Source organism: Mesoplodon mirus (assembly GCF_964341445.2).
Source record: "Mesoplodon mirus genome assembly, chromosome: 7".
Classification (NCBI taxonomy): domain Eukaryota; kingdom Metazoa; phylum Chordata; class Mammalia; order Artiodactyla; family Ziphiidae; genus Mesoplodon; species Mesoplodon mirus.
This window is the reverse complement of record NC_138983.1, coordinates 15,726,937-15,746,041: the sequence shown is the minus strand read 5'-3', so window position 1 is coordinate 15,746,041 and position 19,105 is coordinate 15,726,937. Positions and strand designations below refer to the sequence as shown.

General features: G+C 51.9%; 1 protein-coding gene across 3 annotated transcripts in view; it reads left to right on the top strand.

Moving 5' to 3' along the window:
- PRDM11 (PR/SET domain 11) overlaps positions 1-19,105 on the top strand; it is a 49,789-nt gene that overhangs the window by 19,338 nt on the left and 11,346 nt on the right. For 2 of the 3 annotated variants that reach the window (XM_082628822.1, XM_082628821.1), the window contains exon 5: positions 7,538-7,605. In XM_082628822.1, the coding sequence (XP_082484948.1) occupies positions 7,538-7,605 (68 nt within the window). Of the gene's footprint in view, positions 1-7,537; positions 7,606-11,535; positions 11,958-14,930; positions 17,194-19,105 lie in introns of those variants that run through there. The other variant, XM_082628823.1, reaches the window with a different exon arrangement.

The following is a 19,105-nucleotide window of genomic DNA, read 5'->3' as shown; positions in this document are numbered from 1 at the left end:
TCACCTCCTCACCAGGCTGCTTGTTCCATTGCAGGACGGTTCTGCATGTTAGAACATGTATCTTAGGACCGTTCTGCATACATATTCCTCGCGCCGAGTTCAGGCCTGTGTCCCTCTAAGTGGTCCTGGTTTTGCCTTCCCTCCCCCACATTGTGGTCCTTCCCACATTTGATGATGGATCTGCTTTCTCTAGCCTCTTCTTCTCCAGTCTAAGGGACCCTCTTACCATGCAGGTCGTCCTTCTCTGGTCAGGCCCAGGTTATCAAAGTCCTTCTCACATCACAATGTTCAGAGTCTGGGCTGGTCCAGGAAGTGCTGGGTTCAGAAGGGCCAAGGAATCGACCTTGAAGGATGAGGCAAAGGAGGATGCTGGGAAACCAGTGTTCTTGGGCTTGGTCCTGAGCATCTGGCCCTGACCGGGCCTTTGTGGACCATCTCAGTCGCAGAACTTGAGGCCCACAGCCCGCTGTCTACTCGGATGGCTCATCAGTAGCATGTGATGTGCTCTAAGTACCCTCTGTGATCCTGCATGCCCCTGCTTCCTCCACCTAGAGCCCCCTCGCCCTCTTCTTCTCCAAGACTGCAGCTTAGGGCTTCCCTGGTGGTGCAGTGGTTGAGAGTCCGCCTGCCAATGCAGGGGATACGGGTTCGTGCCCCGGTCTGGGAGGATCCCACGTGCCGCGGAGCGGCTGGGCCCGTGAGCCATGGCCGCTGAGCCTGCGCGTCCAGAGCCTGTGCTCCGCAACGGGAGAGGCCTCAACAGTGAGAGGCCCACATACCGAAAAAAAAAAAAAAAGACTGCAGCTTAGATTCCACGCCCTCCAAGAAAGTCCTCCACTGACCACCTGGTACAGGGCTCCAGCTCTGCGCTCCTGTGTTCCACAGAATTCCCCACCACACTGCTGACCACGGGACAGCACAGTGGCCTCTCTTCTATATCCCCTGGACTGTGAGTTTTGTGAGAGCAAAGGCATTGTCTTCCCAGATCACCATTTTATCCCCAGAGCCTGTCACTGTAGCTGCTCCCTTGGTGATATTTGCTGAATGAATGAATGCTTGATTGGAGAAAATCCTGACTGACAGGGAAGATAAGCCAAGAAACACCCCTCAGCAAACCTGGAGATCTTAGGGGGATCTGAAGCCAGCAACAGAGACCTTAGGCAGCTCCTGTGTCCCTCACGGCTCCCACTCAGGCCTCTCAGCCCAGCTGAAGCTGCAGAAAGTCTGATTACAACCACTGTTGACCCCTCCCACCCAGAATTAATCATAACGAACATTTGGTCCCTTTAATAATCACCATTATGATCACAGTGCTAATAGCGACCTCTTATGGAGTGCCTCCAAATCAGTCATGATGGCAGTGCTGCAAGGTTGGTTTTTACCCCTTTTTACCAGGGAGGAAACTGAAGCCTGACCAGGGAAGTCACTTGCCCAAGACCACTCAGCTTGTTAGTGGTGACGCTGAGACTCTAGCCGATTCCCCGGGCTCCATGACTCTCACTACCCACTAGATGCTCTTGCTACTGGCTGCGGGACCTACAGATGCTTCTCTTTTCCCCGCAGAGAGAAAGGAGCAGTCAGAAAATGATAATGAAGGGCGATTAGTATTATGATAAAGTACAGGGTTCCATGAGATTCCAGGGGAAGGTCCCTGTAGACTGGGATGTCATCTGGGGAGATTGCCAGGGGAGGGGAAGCCTGAGCTGCATGTTTTCTCTTTTTTGTCTGAGAGTTTTAAGCCACGGAGACAGTATAGTCTTGTAGCTAGACAAACAGAGCAAAAGCTTCATCCTCCTCCCCTCTGCCCTCCCCTCTAGAGGTAACCAGAGGTGAGAGTTTGAAATGCATCTCCCAGACTGTCTATGCACATACAAACATATGGAGTGATGTGCTGGCAAATATTTAGCAACCTGCTGCTTGCTGATGGTTGTGCTGCAGGATACATGTGCCAATTTTCTTGATGTCAAGGCTCCCAGCATGGCTGGTTTCAAGCTGCCAACATGAAGGCATTAAATGAGTAGCTGGGAAGAGATATATCATGACAGTTATTCTATAGTATTCCTACCATGTGGATACGGTAGATGCCAATACCCTCGAGAACATTGATCTAGTAAAATATAGTAAAGTAATTAGGAAACTTTGGGTATATATTACCTTTGTAAAAATAGAATGTATTGAATTGTAAGTTTATATAATTTAATTTTTAATGATGGCTGTGTTTCACGAGATTCTGGAAAATTTCGCAGTCAGCTCTCGTTAGCCAGTACAAGCCAGCTCCAGCACGCCACTCATTTCCTTTTTACTCAAGTATTAACAGTATATAATTTGGCTCTTCATTCAACCCTTCATTCATTCAACCAGTATTTTACCATGTGCCATGCCCCGTGTTAGGAACCGGGACCAGGCCCCTGTCATGAGCAGATAGCCATGCACTTGGCCGGCACCAGCTTATGGTCTAAAGAGAAGGCAGCCAATTACTACATTGGCAAGTAGCCAAACCCTGCAATTGGGTCTCTAAAAGGAAGCAACAGGACAGTGTTATAGAGATAATACTGAGAGAGGCATGTGGAGGTCACGGTGTGGAAGGGGAGACCCTACCTGAGGCTCAGGTCAAGAAAAACTTCTTCTGAGGAAGTGACAGAAACCGAGACCCAAAAGATAAGAAGGGACCAGCCGTGCAAAACTTAGAAAAAGTTGCCAAAGTGATAATACATTCACTTGGGTGCCATTTCTGTAAACTGTACAAACATGCAAAATGGTTCTATACGTTGTTTTTAGAAGAAATCCTTGTATAGTAAAATTGAGAAGGTTCCCTTCCAGCTTCAGGATGGAGGGAGGGTGGGAAAGAGAATGAATTGGAAGCAGAGATGGTCTTCAACAACATCTATGTATTTTCCTGAAGCAAGAGGAGACAGAGGTCTGGGACAGAAATGGCTGGTGGCCATTTTTGTTGGCTCTCACCAATGGGTACAAGGTGGTCAGTTACTTTACTCTTTATAATTTCTGAATGCTTGAAATATTTCATGAATATGATTTTTTTAAGAGTGGGGAAAAGAGGTGGCAGGCAGCATGAAGTCTCACTCTTACAGCATTGTGGCTGCAGACAGGTGAAGGGGGAGAGAGAGGCCTGAGAGAAGTTGGGAGGTAGGCAGGGACCACGTCGTACACACCTTCAAGCCAGTGAACCTAAGTATGAATTTTATTATAAGTACAGTGTATGCCTTCTTGAGCTGGTGGGTGACATGATCTCATTTACATTAATAGATTCCTCTGGCTGCTTTGAGGAGAATCAGTGGAGAGTTAAGAATGGGCATCAGGGAGGTTAGTAGGGACCTCTTATAGTTGTCTGGAGGTGCGCTGATGATGGCAGGAAGCAGTGGAGACAGGAGCAGTTTTGAAATTTGGTTTGGAGGACTTGCTGAGGGATTAGATATGTGGGGATCAAGAGGCGGGGCATGACCCCTACGTTCATAGCAGCACTATTTGCAATTGCCGAGACATGGAAGCAACCTAAATGTTCATTGACAGATGAATGGATAGAGAAGATGTGGTACCTGTACACAATGGAATATTACTCAGCCATAAAAAAGAATGAAATAATGCTATTTGCAGCAAAATGGATGGAGATTATGATACTAAGCAAAGTAAGTCAGAAAGAGAAAGACAAATACCATATGATATCACTTATATGTGGAATCTAAAAAACGACACAAACGAACATATCTACAAAACAAAAACAGACTCACAGATATATGTGAGTCTGTTTATATATATATATATATATATATATATATATATATATATATATAGGGAGAGAGAGAGAGAGACACTTGTGGTTGCCAAGGGGGAGGGGAGGTGCGGGAGGGAAGGACTGGGAGTTTGGGATTAGCAGATGAAAACTATTATATATAGGATGGATAAACAACAAGGTCCTACTGTATATTACAGGGAACTATATTCAGTCTCCTGTGATAAACCATAATGGAAAAGAATATGAAAAAGAATATATGTATGTATAACTGAATCACTTTGCTGTACAGCAGAAACTAACACAACATTGTAAATCAACTATACTTCAATAAAATTTAAAAAAGAGGGAGGCATGAAGGATGACTTTCCTTTTTTTTTTTAGCAGCTTTATGGAGATATAATTCACATACTGTACAGTTCATTCATTTAAAGTGTACAATTCACTGGGGTTTGGTAGGGATGACTTTCTTTCTGAAACCTGAGTGGATGATGGTTTCAAATACCGTGATGGGGAAAATGAGAGGAACAGTCTTGAGGGTGGGGCCTGAGGTGAGTTTGAGCAGCCAGTGAGATATCCAACGGGGCGTGTCACAGGGGAAATCAGATATTCACACCTAGGGCTTGCGATGAAAATCTGTGAGTAATGAACAGATTGAGAGTGTGGAAATGGATGTGAATGTCCAGAGAAAGAGTATAGGTAAAGAAGATGTGTGTGGAGGGGCCCGAGGGCTTGCAATTCAGATGGACTGAGAGAGAGTTCACACTTCCAGCCCCAGCCAAAAAAAAGAGGAGAAGAAGAAAAAGAGAGAGAGAGAGAGAGAAGGAGAGAAACATGAAGTGATCACAGAACTGAAAACAAAGGCCTGTAGGGCTCTAGTCTAGTGCAAGCAGAGTTGACCATCAGTTTTAGCTCCTATAGGGTACTATGAAATAGAAGTGCCCCAGGTGAGGTGAAGAGGGGAGCCAGGTTGACTGCTTCAAATGAGAAAAAGCAAGAGGTAGGCAGACAGACTCCTACTCAAGATAAGCCTCTGGACCAAACCTCCAGAACTAATGAAGAAAATTAATGTTACAAAAACAGCCTTCAAAAACAATGACAAATGAATTCACTCTAATTAAAATAAAAATAGTAGCATATTCTGAAAATGAATTTAAAATAACTGGGATCTGAATCAGGAGTAGGTTTGACTGTGAGTCACTGAGATTCAAAATAACAGTGACTCGAGCAAAACAGGAATGAAGTTTTCTTCTATGAATACCTTCTGAGCCTGTATTAAGTCCTCAGGAACCAAGCTTGATCCAGCTAATCACTATCTCAATGCTTGGATTATAGCCTCATAGTCCAAGTTGATAGCTAGAGCTCCAGCCATTACATCTGCATTCCAGGCAGCAGGATAGTTAAAGAAGTTTTCAGGAAGATGACACATGACACTTCCACCTACATTCTGTTGGCCAGAACTTAGCCAGAGGAGAAGCCAAGAAATGTATTCTGTTATTACAGGTAGCCAGGTATTCGGTTATAATCCAGGGGTTCTGTTACTGTGGATGAAAGAGATAATAGATAATTAATGCTCACAGCCTTAGGATCTTCAAAGAAATAAAGTAAGGATAACATCCATTAAGAAGAAAAGGACAGTGAGTTTTTGTTTGTTTGAATTTAAAACCTCTGCTCTTAGGAAGACGCCACCAAAAGAGTGAATAAACAAGCCATAGACTAGGAGAAAATATTTGTAAGACATATGCCTGATAAAGGACTTGTATCCATAATATATTTTTTCAAAACTCAGCAATAAGAAAAATCCCCACTATTTAAAAAATGCGCAAAAGATTTGAATAGACACTTCACCAGAAAAGACAATGCAGCGGACAAATGAGTGCACAGAAAGATATTCAATATCATTAGTCATCAGAGAAATGCAAATTAAAACCACAATGAGATACTGCTTCATACCTATCAAAATGGCTAAAATGAAAAAGCCTGTTCATACCAAGTATTGGCAAGGATGTGAGTCAACTGGAAATCCCACACACAACTGGTGGGCATGTAAAATGGTGCAACCACTTTGGAAAACAGTTTAGCAGTTTCTTAAAAGTTAGACATATTCTTACCATGTGTCCCAGCAATTCCACTACTAAGTATTTGCCCAAGAGAAATTAAAGCATATGTGTCTATACAAAGATTTATTAGTGATGTCTCTCAGCAGCTTTATTTGTAATGGCCAAAAACTAGACACAACCCAAATGTCCATCATAAGGAGATTAAAAAAAAAAATAGTGGCACATCCAAACAGTGGAATACTACTTACCAATACAGAGAAATAAACTCTGATACACACATCAGTAGGAACAAAGCTCAAAATAATTATGCTGAGTGAAAGAAGGCAGACATGCCTTGCATTTGATCCTACTTGTATAAAGTCTTGAAAACTGCAAAGTAATTTATGGTGACAGAAAGTAGCTTACTAGTTGTCTGTGGACTGGGAAAGGGAGATGTGGAGAGAAGCAGAAGGGAGGGATTACAGGGGCCATGAAGAAGTTCTTAGGGGTGATGGATATGTTTGTTATCTTGATTGTGATATATACATTTGTCAAAATGCATCAAATGGTATATTATATGTTAATTATAGTTCAATAAAGCTGTTAGAAGAAGAAGGAACACAACATTATGAAACAAAAAAGAGGCAGAATAAGAAAATATGGGTATGAAAAAGAACCAATGGAAAATCCTGGGAATGAAAAATATTCATTGCATTAAAGGTAGTCATTTAAAATGGAAGGAAAAAGTAAAAGAAAAAAGAAGGCCAGAAAGAAAGGAAAAACCTCAGTAGACAAATAAACTCTGGACCAGACAAAGTCAAAGAGAGAATGAGTGAATTGGAAGAGAGTTCTGAGAAATTTTCTGAGAGCATCACCCAGAAAGATAAAGAGGGAAAATTATGAAAGGGTAGTTGTAAGACATGGAGAATAGATTGGGCTCCTACCATATATGTTTAATAGAAATTCTGCAGGAAGAGACTGGAGAAAATGACTAAGAAGCTGTACTCAAAAGCACAATAGCTCAGAATTTCCCAGAATTGAAATAAGTCCTTATCACGTAATGTGCTTGACCAGTAATGAGGAGAATTTTAAAAAGTAAATCTCCATTTCAAAACCACATAGTGAAACTGCAGAAAATCAAGAATACAGGGGAAGTCTTAAAATTTACTATAGACAGATTATCCATGAAAGAACAACACTAGACCAACAGTAGGTTGCTTAAGCGCCTATGGCAGCCTTTTTGGCAGTCTTTATTTGTTGGAAGAAAATAAACTTCATCTGTCTAGAATTCCATATCCAGCTGAACTCTGATTCGAAAGTGATGATGAAATAAAGACAATTTTATAGAAGATGAAGGGGCCCATTGCAAACCCTGAGGCTCTTGAACATTTGGAGACTGGGGAGAGGAGAAGCCCTCTGAAATCACATATGCCTAGTCACCCAGTGCCAGCCTCCGTCTCCCACAGAAGCCATAGAGAGAGAGGAAGGACTGAATTTAACCGTTGGTGCAACATGATGCTATTGGAAACGCCACTTATTGGCCATGTTGCTGGGTATTCCATCAAGATAGAGGAGGGAGATGGGATTCCTACCCCAGCTCAGGGGTCAGTCCTGCAGCAGTGGGGGCATTGTAGTGGGAGAACACGGGAAGGTTCTGTGTGGTGCCCTTGGGCCCTGGTCTGGAGAGGAGTCCAGAGACACGAGAGCCCCCTCAAGGATGCCCATTCTAGACTCTCTCTCTGTCTTCCAGATTGTGGACAAGAACAACCGCTACAAGTCCATTGATGGGTCAGATGAGACTAAAGCCAACTGGATGAGGTGAGTCCTGCTCTCTGCTGATTTCCCGGGAGCCTTGCCCGAACTCTGGAAAGGAGGCCAAGGGAGCATGTTGGGCCTTTAGGGTCTCCAGTGGTAGAGGTCCCTGAAGGCCCCGGGACTGCTCTTTGCAGGGACGTGTCTAGCTCTGGGGGACCAACCCTCCAGCTCCCACAGGCTTCCCTCAGGGGGCTCTGGAGGAGGCCTGTGGCCAGACCAGTCATTTACTGGGACACACTTGTCAGTGTTTCTGGAGGCCCTAGGCCCCAGGCTCCTGGCAGCATTCCTATAATGGGGGGAGGGGGGGGCATGTCCCTGCCACAGGACTGTGACACCTCTCACAGGCAGACTCCGACTGGAGGGATGCAGGAATCATCCCAGTGCAGCCCCCAGCCATTGTTTAAAAGGCCCCCAGAGAAAAGGGCACAGTCTCTAGCTCAGTTTTCAGTTGCTAGACTGGTTTTGTCCATTGATTGGGACAGAAGTTTGCACCAGAAGGATCCTTCACGGCCAGCCAGAGAGAGCAGGGGACTGGTCCAGGGTCACCCAGAGGCGGCCGAGCTGAGCTCGGGACCGAGGGCGCTCCTTTGGGTTCTGTGCTGCTGGCCTGAGTGGTGTGCTGGGGGGCCCTGCCTGGTGGGGTCAGCCAGCAGTGTGGGAGGTTGGGCTTGCCTCATTGTCTCCTTGGTGGCCTCTCTCTGGGATTCAGGAGCTGTGACGGGGGTTAGGAGCTGGGTTGGGAGGGAAGGGAGGCCTCGGAGGGCTGGACCCAGGGGCAGACCCGCGCCGTGGATCAGGCCCACTGTCGGTGTTTGTGCAGTTCTGTGGGCCGTGGGGCTGGGGGCTGGGGGCTGGGAGGTTGAGGAGAGATTGTGCTTGGAGGGAGGGCAGTTAGGGCCTCCCTAAGAGGGAGATTGCTGGATTTAAACCCTGAGACGTGCCAAGCAAATGAGGAGAAATTGGTTTGAGGTGGGGAGGCCATGGTGAGCTCTCCAGTCCCCTTCCCCGGCACCCCACTGCCCACATGGGCTCCCACCTGAGGCCCGCTGATGTGTGGGCGGCAGCTTGTAATGTCCGGGGCACTTAGGGATTCACCCTCTTATTTGTTGGGGCCACTGTCCTCATCGTCATTTAACAGGTGCAGAAGCAGAGGCACCGAGGGACAGGCGGGCCCCAGCCTTGCACTATGGGGACAGACACCCACTCCCCAGCCCCCTTTCACATCATCAGGTCAGCCGTGCCCTGAAAGTGGCTCCAAGAAGGTGGATGGGCACCTCTGCCCTCTTCTTCTCCCCGACCACTGGGTGCAAGTCAGCTTAGCACGTGTAACTCACCACCCATTCCTGAGCACCTGCGGCGAGTCAGAGCCTGTACTGGGTGCCCTAGACGGATGCGCCCAGCCCTGCCCCACTGACCCTCCCAGGACACACACCTTCCGCCGTGGAAATTGCTTTTTCTAATAAGGCTGTTTGATGGAGGCATGGACAATGCGCTGGGAGGGCTCAGATGAAAGCAGGGGTGGGGAGGGCCTTTGGGCTGGGCCTTCAAAGGGGCTGGGGTTTCATTTGAGGACATTGTGAGCAAAGACTCAGAAGTGGGAAGTGGGAAGTGGGGACCAGGTGTCCGGCAGGTCGTCAGATGGGCTGCATGGCCCAGACCCCTGGCCTGTAGCTCTGGTCTGGCTCTAGGCAAGCAAAGGAGAGTGTGCTTGAGTGCAGTCTGGGTCAGGCCTTTCTGCACTGAAGCTTTGGCCGGGACAAGGCTTTACTGTAACCGCAAAGAAGGGGATTCATCATCTGTACTAACTGAGTGGACATCTAGCACCCCAGCGATTCTGACTTAATCAGGCTGGGGCTGAGCCCAGGACACTGGTAATTTTTAAAGCTCTCCAGAGTGATTCTGATGTGCCGCTAGTGTTGAGAACCACTGCTCTGTTCTGATCTGCATGCTACAGTGCTAAACTGAGGCCCAGAGCAGGGCAGGGTCCTACTCAAGATCATGCAGTCAGTGGCAGAACATCTCTGAACGTCTAGGCCAGTGTTCTTTCTGCTTGTACACAAGGGACCAGGCACAGCATGGCTTCCTGGGCCTTGTGTAGGGCGGGTTCAGCTACTGCTATCTTGCTGGCCTGGGATCTATCCTGTTCCTGCTCCAAGACCTGTTCTGATCCAAGGTGACACCAGGGTTGTCACAGATGGTGGGCCCTCATCTCATTAGAGATTCAAGGAGTAGGTTGGGTTTGGGTGTATGGTTTGTTGCCAGGGAGATGGCCTTCTGGTGGTAGTTGGAGTGAGGGGAAAGCCAGTTCATCCTGGGAGCCCTCCTTTCCCCTTCATGTATGGCTTCCATTTGTACAGCTCCTCCTAATTTTCAGACACTTCCACTAGCACTGTCACAGCTTAGGCTCTTGCAGATGATCGAATGGGGTTGGTTAATTTCCTCAAACCCGAAGTGGTAGGCCAGGAAGAGAATGGGCACCCGCATGATGCGCGTTGACTTGATGGCAGCTCTATGCCGGGTGCTCCGCCTTAATGAAATCAGTGGCCAACAACCACAGGCTCTTTTGTCCTCTGTGGGTAGATGCTTTGCTGATAAAGATCCTGCATTGTTCAGGATGCCCCCTCCCCCACCAACAAAGAAGTTCCTGATCCCACATGGTGAGATTAGGAAGCCCTGAATGAACTCTTCCTGGCAGGTCTTGGAGGTGATACTGGGGGAAATGGGGTTTGCACAGGAGACTCAGCCTCTCATCCAAAGTCTGTCTGAGTGCAAGGCCCAGGCCCCAGCCCGGGCCCCTACCACTGTCTTGGCCAGGTGACAAAGTCTCGGACTTCTTCTCCTGCCTCCTGGGCTGTGATATTCTGGCGGGGAGGTGAAGGCTGAAGGATCTTTGTGCACTTGTCTCTTGCTGTGGCTTCGGCACCTGCCAGGGGAGTGAATCAGGCTCCCTCCATATCCTAGGTTCTTCTCTTGGATGGATCTTTGGGACCTTGGGCATGAGTTAAAGAGTGGACAGAACCGCACTGTGGAGATACGGAGCTGCAGAGCCAGAGTAGGTGCCAGGCCAGAGGGGTCAGGGCTGCACTGTGCCCACGCCCAGGGCCCCTGGCTGCTCTGTGCAGATGGAAGCCAAGGGCATTCCTGGTCTCCATCAGAGTGGAACCTGTCTCCCGATGGGTGCTCATGGGGTCCTCACATTCTACCCATGAGCTGCCCAAAAGCACAGCAGCCCACCCCCAAAGGAGCTGCTGCCAGCCAGCACCCCTGTGGGAGGGGAGCCTGTACACAGCCAGAGGTGGGGACTGGGGAGACTGGGAAGGGGAAGAGCCGCAGGACAGAACGAGCTTTCTGTGGCCACGCCCTAATCATGGGCATCACCAGCGAGGCCACACCCCATGGAAGCCCACTGTAAGTAGTCTCACTGTTTAAAAGTCTTCCTCCAAGCCGCCCGGGTCTATGGCCCTAGGTAAAGATTGCTTTGTGGAGGCAATGGCCTCACCCGAACCCCAGTAAGGATCCTTTATTCCCGTTTAGGGCTTTAAAGCTCTTTTACATCGCTGTGCTTTTGCCTCCTTAGTAACAAGCCCCTAGGTTGGTGCAGGTGTTACTCGGGTTCCGGATGGAGAGAGTGGGACCAGGAGAGGCTGCTGAGCGGCCGTGGCTCTCACAGCTAGTCAGAGGCGAGGCAGGGCCTGAAACTGAAGGCGTCCGGCTCCGTCCAGCGCTCCCATCGAGTACGCCGCGTCTCCTCCTGCCCTCCAAGGAGCAGTGGAAGGGGCCTGTCGCTAGGAAGAGGGTGTGGTGGTGGTGAGCGGGCGAGGGCGCCCAGGTGCCTCCTGGCTCCCCGGCTGGGGGCCGGCAATTAGGAAGGAGGAGGCCTGCCGCGTTGACGGTCATTTACCCAATTGTGCTTTGTGGGATATTCAACCCAAGGAACGTGGTGCCCCTGGCTGAGCGTAAGAGGAAGCCCAAGTTCTCCAAGGAGGAGCTGGACATTCTGGTCACGGAGGTGACCCACCACGAAGCGGTTCTCTTTGGGAGGGAGACCATGCGGCTGTCCCATGCCGACAGGGACAAGATTTGGGAAGGCATAGCTCGGAAAATCACCTCCGTCAGCCAGGTCCCCCGCTCCGTCAAGGACATTAAGCACAGATGGGATGACATGAAACGGAGGACCAAGGACAAGCTGGCCTTCATGCAGAAGTCCCTGTCGGGCCCAGGGGCTGGGGGCCGGGCCCCCGCCATCGTGCTCACTGCCCACGAGAGGGCCATCGAGTCAGCGCTGCTCACAGCCCGGTCCGGGCACGGCTTCCCCAGGGTGGAACTGGATGGCACCGACAGCCCTTCGACCAGCTGTGAGTACCGCCCGCTTCCCCTCCCCAGGCTCCCCCTGCCTGTTCCGCACCCACTCGTGGCGAAGTCCCCCGCACCTGCCTTCTTTCTCCTGTCCCCCTCTGCCTCGCCCAGTCTTTCCATCCTTCCCTCCTCCCCCACTTCTGTCCTGTCTACCTCTTTCCCTTCATTCATTCGAGAATATTTCCTGAACACCGTGCCAGGAGTTGCACTGGGAGCTGGGAAGACAGAGATGGGTATAAAACCTACGCTGCCCCTGCTCTTGGGACGTTGCTTAAACTCGTGAGAATGAAAACACTTTAATTAAATAATTTCACAAGGAAATTTGAAAGAAGGCACGAAGCACAAACACAGGAGGTCCTGAGAGCAGGGCTGACTACTTGGGTGTGCGACCTGTCGCTCTCAAGGCCGGAGCTGGGCTAACTGCTCCTCGGTTGCCTTCCTGAAACTCAGACTAGTTTTTGAACGAGGCGCCCGCATTTTCGTGTTGCATTTGACCCTGCAAATTATGTGGCGGCCTGCCTGAGAGCAGGAGTGGTGGACTGGCCCGTCCACCGAGGCTGGGGAAGGCTCCCGGGAATGACAGTTTAACTGAGACCAAGGGTGAGGAAGAGTTAAGCCTGCCGGTACGCGTGGGCCGTGGGGCGCAGCGCAGGGGAGGGGAGGGCCTCGCAGGCAGAACAGCATGTACGAGGCCCCGAGGCCCTGCATCAGGAAGGCGCTTGGCACGTTCCAGGAACAGAGAGGAGCCAGGGAAGCCCCGTGTAGCAGGCGAGGGGGAGGGGCGCGAGAGGAAGCCAGCCAAGTCCCAGGCGCTGAAAGCTCGGTCCTTTCTGTCTGTCTAGTCCGAGTGTCTATTTCTGTGTTACTTCCACACTCCCCTCCACGGTGCCATGCTGCCTTCTCTTCTCTCTGCACTCTGCCTCTTGCTGCCCACTGCCCCACCACCACCACAAACCCCCGCCCCAAGGCTCTCCCTAGGACTCCTCTCTCTGAGCTCTGGGTCCCTTCCTCATGGCCCCCTCCACCTCTCTGCTCCCTCAGCATTCGTCTCCCTCTTTCCCCTCTGCTTCCTGTGTCTCAGGATGAACTTGGATGCCAGGGGTTGGGGGGTGTGGAATCTCCTGGCCTACATGGGGCGTCCTTTGGGGCTGTAGTGCTTATCGGGGCTCACCAGAAGGGGGAGCACTCGAGGCCCTTCCCTGCTGGGGCTGCACCCCCTTCCGCTGTGCTTCTGCACACACCTGCCCCCCCCCCCCTCACAGCCCTCGGTCCTGGCTGGAGGCTGTCTGGCTTGTGAGAGACCAGCCGGGCAGCAGGGCTCCAGGGACACCAACCCTCGGGAAGATGGTTCACAAAGACCCAGCCTTCCCTTCCCAGGCCCCTTGCCGCAGGGAGCTTGCTAATTTCCTGTCTGGCTGGGGCTCCTGACAGGTGGCCATTCGGACTCAGATATTGAGAACTAGGAAAGAAGGAGGAGATCATCCGGTCCGACTTCCATGTTGTCCAGATGAGGTAGTTAAGCTCCAGACACAGAGGTGGTCTCAGAGCCAGATTCAGAATGAGGACTTGAACCTGGGTCTGCTAGCTCCCGCTGAATCAGTGTATCCCCCAGTTTCAGGATGATGCTACCTAATTATGAGAAAAAGGAGAAGGCTAGCACCTAGTGAAGTCTGTTCCTTAAATTCTATCTTGCTCACCCTTCCGTCTCCCCGAGACCAAAAGTAATGAGGTTACCAAATGTGACCTGAGCTGGGCAGGGGGCCCGGGACCCCTCCACCACAGGCTGGTCCAGGCCTCCTTTTCCCAGCTGCTACGGCACTTGGCTAGGGGCTGGGTGGAATGGGGCCCTGAAAGGGAGGGAGCAGCATCACCGCAGCCCATCCCACTTCTTTCAACCCTGCCCTTCCAGAATGGGTGTCCGCCAAGTGGGGGTCATGAGGCTCTAGGCTCTCTTACTGTGCTGGCCCAAGTGAGATGCCGAGACCCTTCAGAGGCATGCGGCCCAGGGCAACGGGAATCTGTCACCTCCCCTGGGGTGGTTCTGAATTCAGCCCCCCAGGTACAGGCAGGGAGGTGTGCCTGTCAGGAGGGTCAGCCTGTATATTTTTCGCTCTTGCTGTGGGAACCAGCTCATGAGAGAGCCACCAAGACCCGCGTGTGCAGGGCTGGGCCCCTCCCTGCGACTGGTCACAAGTAGCAGTCTGTCTGATGGTCCCTGTGTGCCGTCAGGTGCTCCAGGTAGAAGGGGTGTGTCTGCTCGGGTAGCCTGCCTTGGGGCGCTGAGAGGACGGCAGGGCTGGTCGCCCAGGTAGATCTGCTCTGCATCGTCTGGGCTTGTCTGTCCCAGAGCCATCCCTTGCCTCCCTTCTCCAGCCTGTCAGCTTCCCCCTCTATGACCTAAAGCTGCAGATTCCAGCAGGGCCACAAGGTGGCCCCAAGCAGCTCAGAAATGGCCGCATGGAGGCGGGAACTCAGGGCTGCCGAGAGCATCATAGTACCTTTTGGCAGGTGTCGCTCTTGGAGCTTTGCAGAGTGCCTTTCTGTCTGTCCTCCTGTGTAGTCTTAACAGCCCTGCTAGGTGGGCAGGTGGTCGGGGAGGTAGGTAGAGCAGTTGTTACCTTTGCTTTGCAGAAACTGAGCCGCAGAGAGAGGAAGTGAGCCCTTGGGTTGACGTGCCATCCCTGGGGCTGGGGTCCCACTAGAAAGTGGCTGTTCCTGTACAAGGAAGGGGACCTGGGGACCTGGGCACTGTTCATGCTCACCTGTCTCCCCAGGGGTGCCTGGCCCGAGCACCTCAGGGATATAGGGAGCAGGTGCTTCTCCACGGGTGGGTGGGTGGAGGGGCAGGTGCCGAACAAGGGGTAGCAGGGTGGGGGGAGGCTAGGTGACTTTGGGGGGTGCATCCGAGCCCAGGGCTGCCTTCTTTCTCGCAGCTATAATCAATTGCCCTTCTTTATTTTTTGTCCCCCAAGATGATGAAGATGAGGAGACGCCCGGGCCCTCGAGGCAGCCACTCCGGGGGCCCCTGCAGCCGTCGCCAGAGGAAGAGGCCTGCCTGGCCAGGCCCGCCCTGCTCCTCTCTTCCTCCTCCTCCGACCAGTCCGAGACAGTGGGCCCCAAGCCCGAGGCCCTGCCCCAGCCCTCGCCTCAGGCCCAGGCCGCCTGCAGGGCCCCTCGGCCGCACTCCGGCCCACCCAGCACAGGCCTAGACTGGCAGCTCCTCCACACCCACGCCCAGCAGACTGAGGTGTTTCGGCAGTTCTGCCAGGAGCTGGTGACCGTGCACCGGGACATGGCAAACGGCATGCAGGCCATTGGCCAGGCCATGGCCGAGCTGACCAGCCGTGTCAGCCAGATGTGCCAGACGCTGACAGAGATCCGGGATGGGATCCAGGCATCTCAGCGGGGGCCCGACAGGGCAGCGCCAACAGGCTCCACCCCCCGGGCCGAGGCTCCCCCAGTGGAGCCCCCAGAGGCACTCCCAGCGCCGGCCCACGCACGGACTACCAGGTCTCGGAAGAGAAAGCACAGTTTCTAAGCCGGCCAGTCTGCACTGGGAGGAAGAGAGATGGAGGAGGGGTGTCTGGCCTTGAGACAGGGGCCAGTCTCTCGTGTCCAAGATCGAAGACCCTTGTAGGGTGTTGGGGGGACTGTTACCTCCTCACTGCGTACAGGTTGGCTGCCCTGGGCTCAACCCTACTCCCTCATCTTTGGCAGGTGCTCAAGATGCAGGAAAAGCTACCTGCTTGATGCTTGCTTGGCCTGGAGGGTCAGCCTCCTCTTGGTCTGCACCCCATAGCAGCAGGCCTTGCAGGGAAAGGGAGAGCGAGAGTGGGCGGCATCTGAATGGAATCCTGCTCTCCATCCTCAGGGCTGCCGCATCAGCCTCCCCGGCCCTGATGCTGCTGCTTTCGAGGAGGGTGAGGCCCGAGAACGGGCAAGCAGATCTCAGCCCTTCCAGGAGGGGTCTGTCCTCCCCTCCCCCAGGGCTCTGAGCCCCGGTGGGTGGCGCCCCTGCCTTGGCCTTCCGCTTGCCCTCGCTCGTGTGCTCAGCTGCCATGCTTGCCTTTTGTGGAGCGGGGAGAAGAGGGGGGTGACGTCGGAGGAAGGGGAAGACTACCTGGCATTCTTGAGGCACTTTATGTTTCTCCCTGCGCTCGCAGACGTGTGATCTCTGTGGGTCCTCAGGACAGTGGGCGAGGCAGCCAAGTCGGGTGTTACGATCATCATTATTACCATCATCATCTGCATTTCATACAAATGAAACAGTAGTTGGTCGTGGGGCCAGGACTGGAAGCCAGGTCTGTGGATTTTTCCAGCTCCCCTGTCAGAGACCAGATGTGAGACTTGGGAGGGGGGTTGCTCCTGCCCCTGCCGAGCTCTTTGGGGTTTCAGGGGGAGGCAACAGCAGCGTTCAGGGTGCGAGTCCACCCCGCCCCACCCCGGCACACAGGCTGGCAGCCAGTGGCTGGGGAGAAGTAGGGCCTAGGTCTCAGGATCCAGAAGGTGACCCCTCCTCTGGCCCCTCCAGAGCCCAGCAGGGTTCCTGTCCCGTTCCAGGTCCCAGCATGCCTTGCCTCTGCTTGCTTGGGCTGCATATGCATTAGCTACACACATCTCGAAGCTTCTTCGTGTTTGGTTTTGGAGTGTGGGGAGAGAGCCGGGTACTTAGAGTTAGGGAGGGAGGCGGGGAGTGGCGGATGCAAGCTCAGCTCTGACGTGGGTGCAGCTCAGCTGTGTGTCCTCTTTGCTCCCTGGCCTGAGGCTGACTCATATCCCAACCCTCCATCCTGCCACTCCTGCCCCCTAGAGCCATAGTTGGGGTGGGGGCTGGGAGGACTGCTATGCCCAGGGCCTGCTGCCGCCATTCCTGGAGTCCTGCTTCTAACCCCAGCCCAAGCTTAGCCCCGTGGCGGGAGAATGGAGGGCAACTGCAACGTCCCTGTATCCTGAGCTCCTTCTCCCCATCTGTGGTTCTCTGGGGGTTCCTGCTCTCCCAGACTGAATACTCCCCTATCCGACAGCCCGATGGCTTGACTATTGCCTGGCATTGCCCTGCCCTCCGATGCTGGAATCAAAGATTGCCTTCCCAAGTACTTTTGTTAAGATGGCAATAAAAAGAAATTGATCTCACACTTGGAACACACCCGGTCTCCAGGATCTTTCTTTGGTGTATATTCTCTTTCTTCGCTTCCTGTGAAAACCTCGAGGCCCCCAAAGCAGGGGTTAGATGACCGAGGAAAAGTGTGTTGGTGAGGGAGACCCAAGTGCCCCTGGCATTTCCCAGATCTCATCAGCTCTCAGATGCCCTGTGTTCAGCACCCTTAGAGGAAAGGAAAGGAATTGATGGGCCGAGGTGGGCAAAGCATCCACATATGAAAGAAATCGTTTCACTATATTTAATTCTCTGCAAATCGAAAGTGAGATGTTGCTCAATGAATTCTACCTTTTTTTTCCCTAAAGGTATGTCAGGGGTCCTGGGGAAAAACCCGACCATTTCTGGCAGGAGACTCCAGAAGGGTCAGGGGCTGTCCATTTGCCAGGGTACTTCAGAGACCACCCTGAGGCACTCACTTTTTTTTGGTCACCTCCCCACTGATCTGGGTATCTGACTGTCACATGTAAGGCCCTGCCCACCTAGAGTTGAGGCTTCTCAAAGTAATTGAAATGGCTTCCTCTGGCTCCCCTTGGGAGTCTCCTCAGCAGGAAAGGGACCCCCTGATCCGTGCATTGCCCTGGCTTACTTCCAGTCACAGGGAGAGGTTCTCCCAGGCAGGAAATACCCATGTCCTGACCAGGGATCCATCCACTTTCTGGAAGATTCCAGCCTGCTTTAACCAGCCCTGGGAATCCAGGTCATCCTCTGCCATTCTTGACCAAAAAGCATGGTCATGGAAGTCAAGATTATCCGATCTCCAGGAGATACAGAGATCCTGTGAAACGGGACCTAGGGTCTTTCCCACCAAGGTCAGGGTACTAAGCAGTGACTGGCTGGCCTCTCCCTCTGGTCCTGGGGAGGGAAAGGGGCCAAGTTGAAAGCAAAGGGGACAGAGAGATGAAGAGACTTGTCAACTTCAGATGGAAAAGATTTCAATTTCTTTTTCTTGGCTTCAGTGGGGATTGTGGGGCTAGCACGTCAAACAGGAAGGTGAAACTGGGGCCAGAGGATGGAAATGAATGGACAGCCAATTTCAGCTTAAGATGGGGACATCCCCCCTAAGAGTCTGAGGCCTCCAGCCATGCCAAGGGCTGGCTGCGTGGTGTTCTGTCAGAGTCCGGGTGACCATCTAGTGGGTGGATGCATGACCCAAAGACCTTCCCAGCCCAGAGACCTCAATGCATGTGAGAATACAGAGCCCAGCCTCTTCTTGGTCAGTCTTTTCTCATCTCGGCCTCAGTGACCAGGGCAGCTTCCTTTCCATCGGAGGCATAGCCACTGAGTGAGAGTGTCTGAGCCTGGCCTTTGTCTATCCCCTCCAACAAAATGGATGCCCCTTGGGTTATTTTTCTCTCTTGAGTTGGAACTGATAGTCCTTTCCTGACCCAGCTAGAAAATATGGTGCCCTGGATAAGACACAGTGGGTGAGGTCTGAAAAGTGTTGTCTTGGTGCTTATCTAGCCAATACCCAAAGTCAGCAAAGAGTTTGGAATAAAAACAATCCATTATCATCATGCAAGTTTCAGTCCAGAACCACCCCTCCACCACCACTACCCGCCCACCCCCTTGATTGCTTCAAAGGGTCTGATTTGAAAAGCTATCAAATAAGCACTAGTGTTTACAGATCAGCCTGTGCTATGCATTTTCCATCCCCCTTCTGACATACTCTGTGCCTCCCCTCCAATGAAGTAGCGACCTGGAAACTACTTCAAATAGAAAGATTTTTCACTCCCTGGAAGCCTTCTGTTCCAGGAAGGGCTCTTGTTCACCTGCAGCCGTGTAATGGGACAGGCATGCCTCTTCATACAGGGATTGTTGTGTGGGGACAGGATTCTGGGAGTGGATCAAGCCATTGGGTGTTACTGCAAAATACTTAAAATGGGGAGACCTGACTAGAAGGAATTGGTGTTGGGACTTAGCTGGCTACATTTAGCTTTACCTTAAAAATGATATAGCGTAAACATCTTCTCGGGGAATGGATTGTATGAT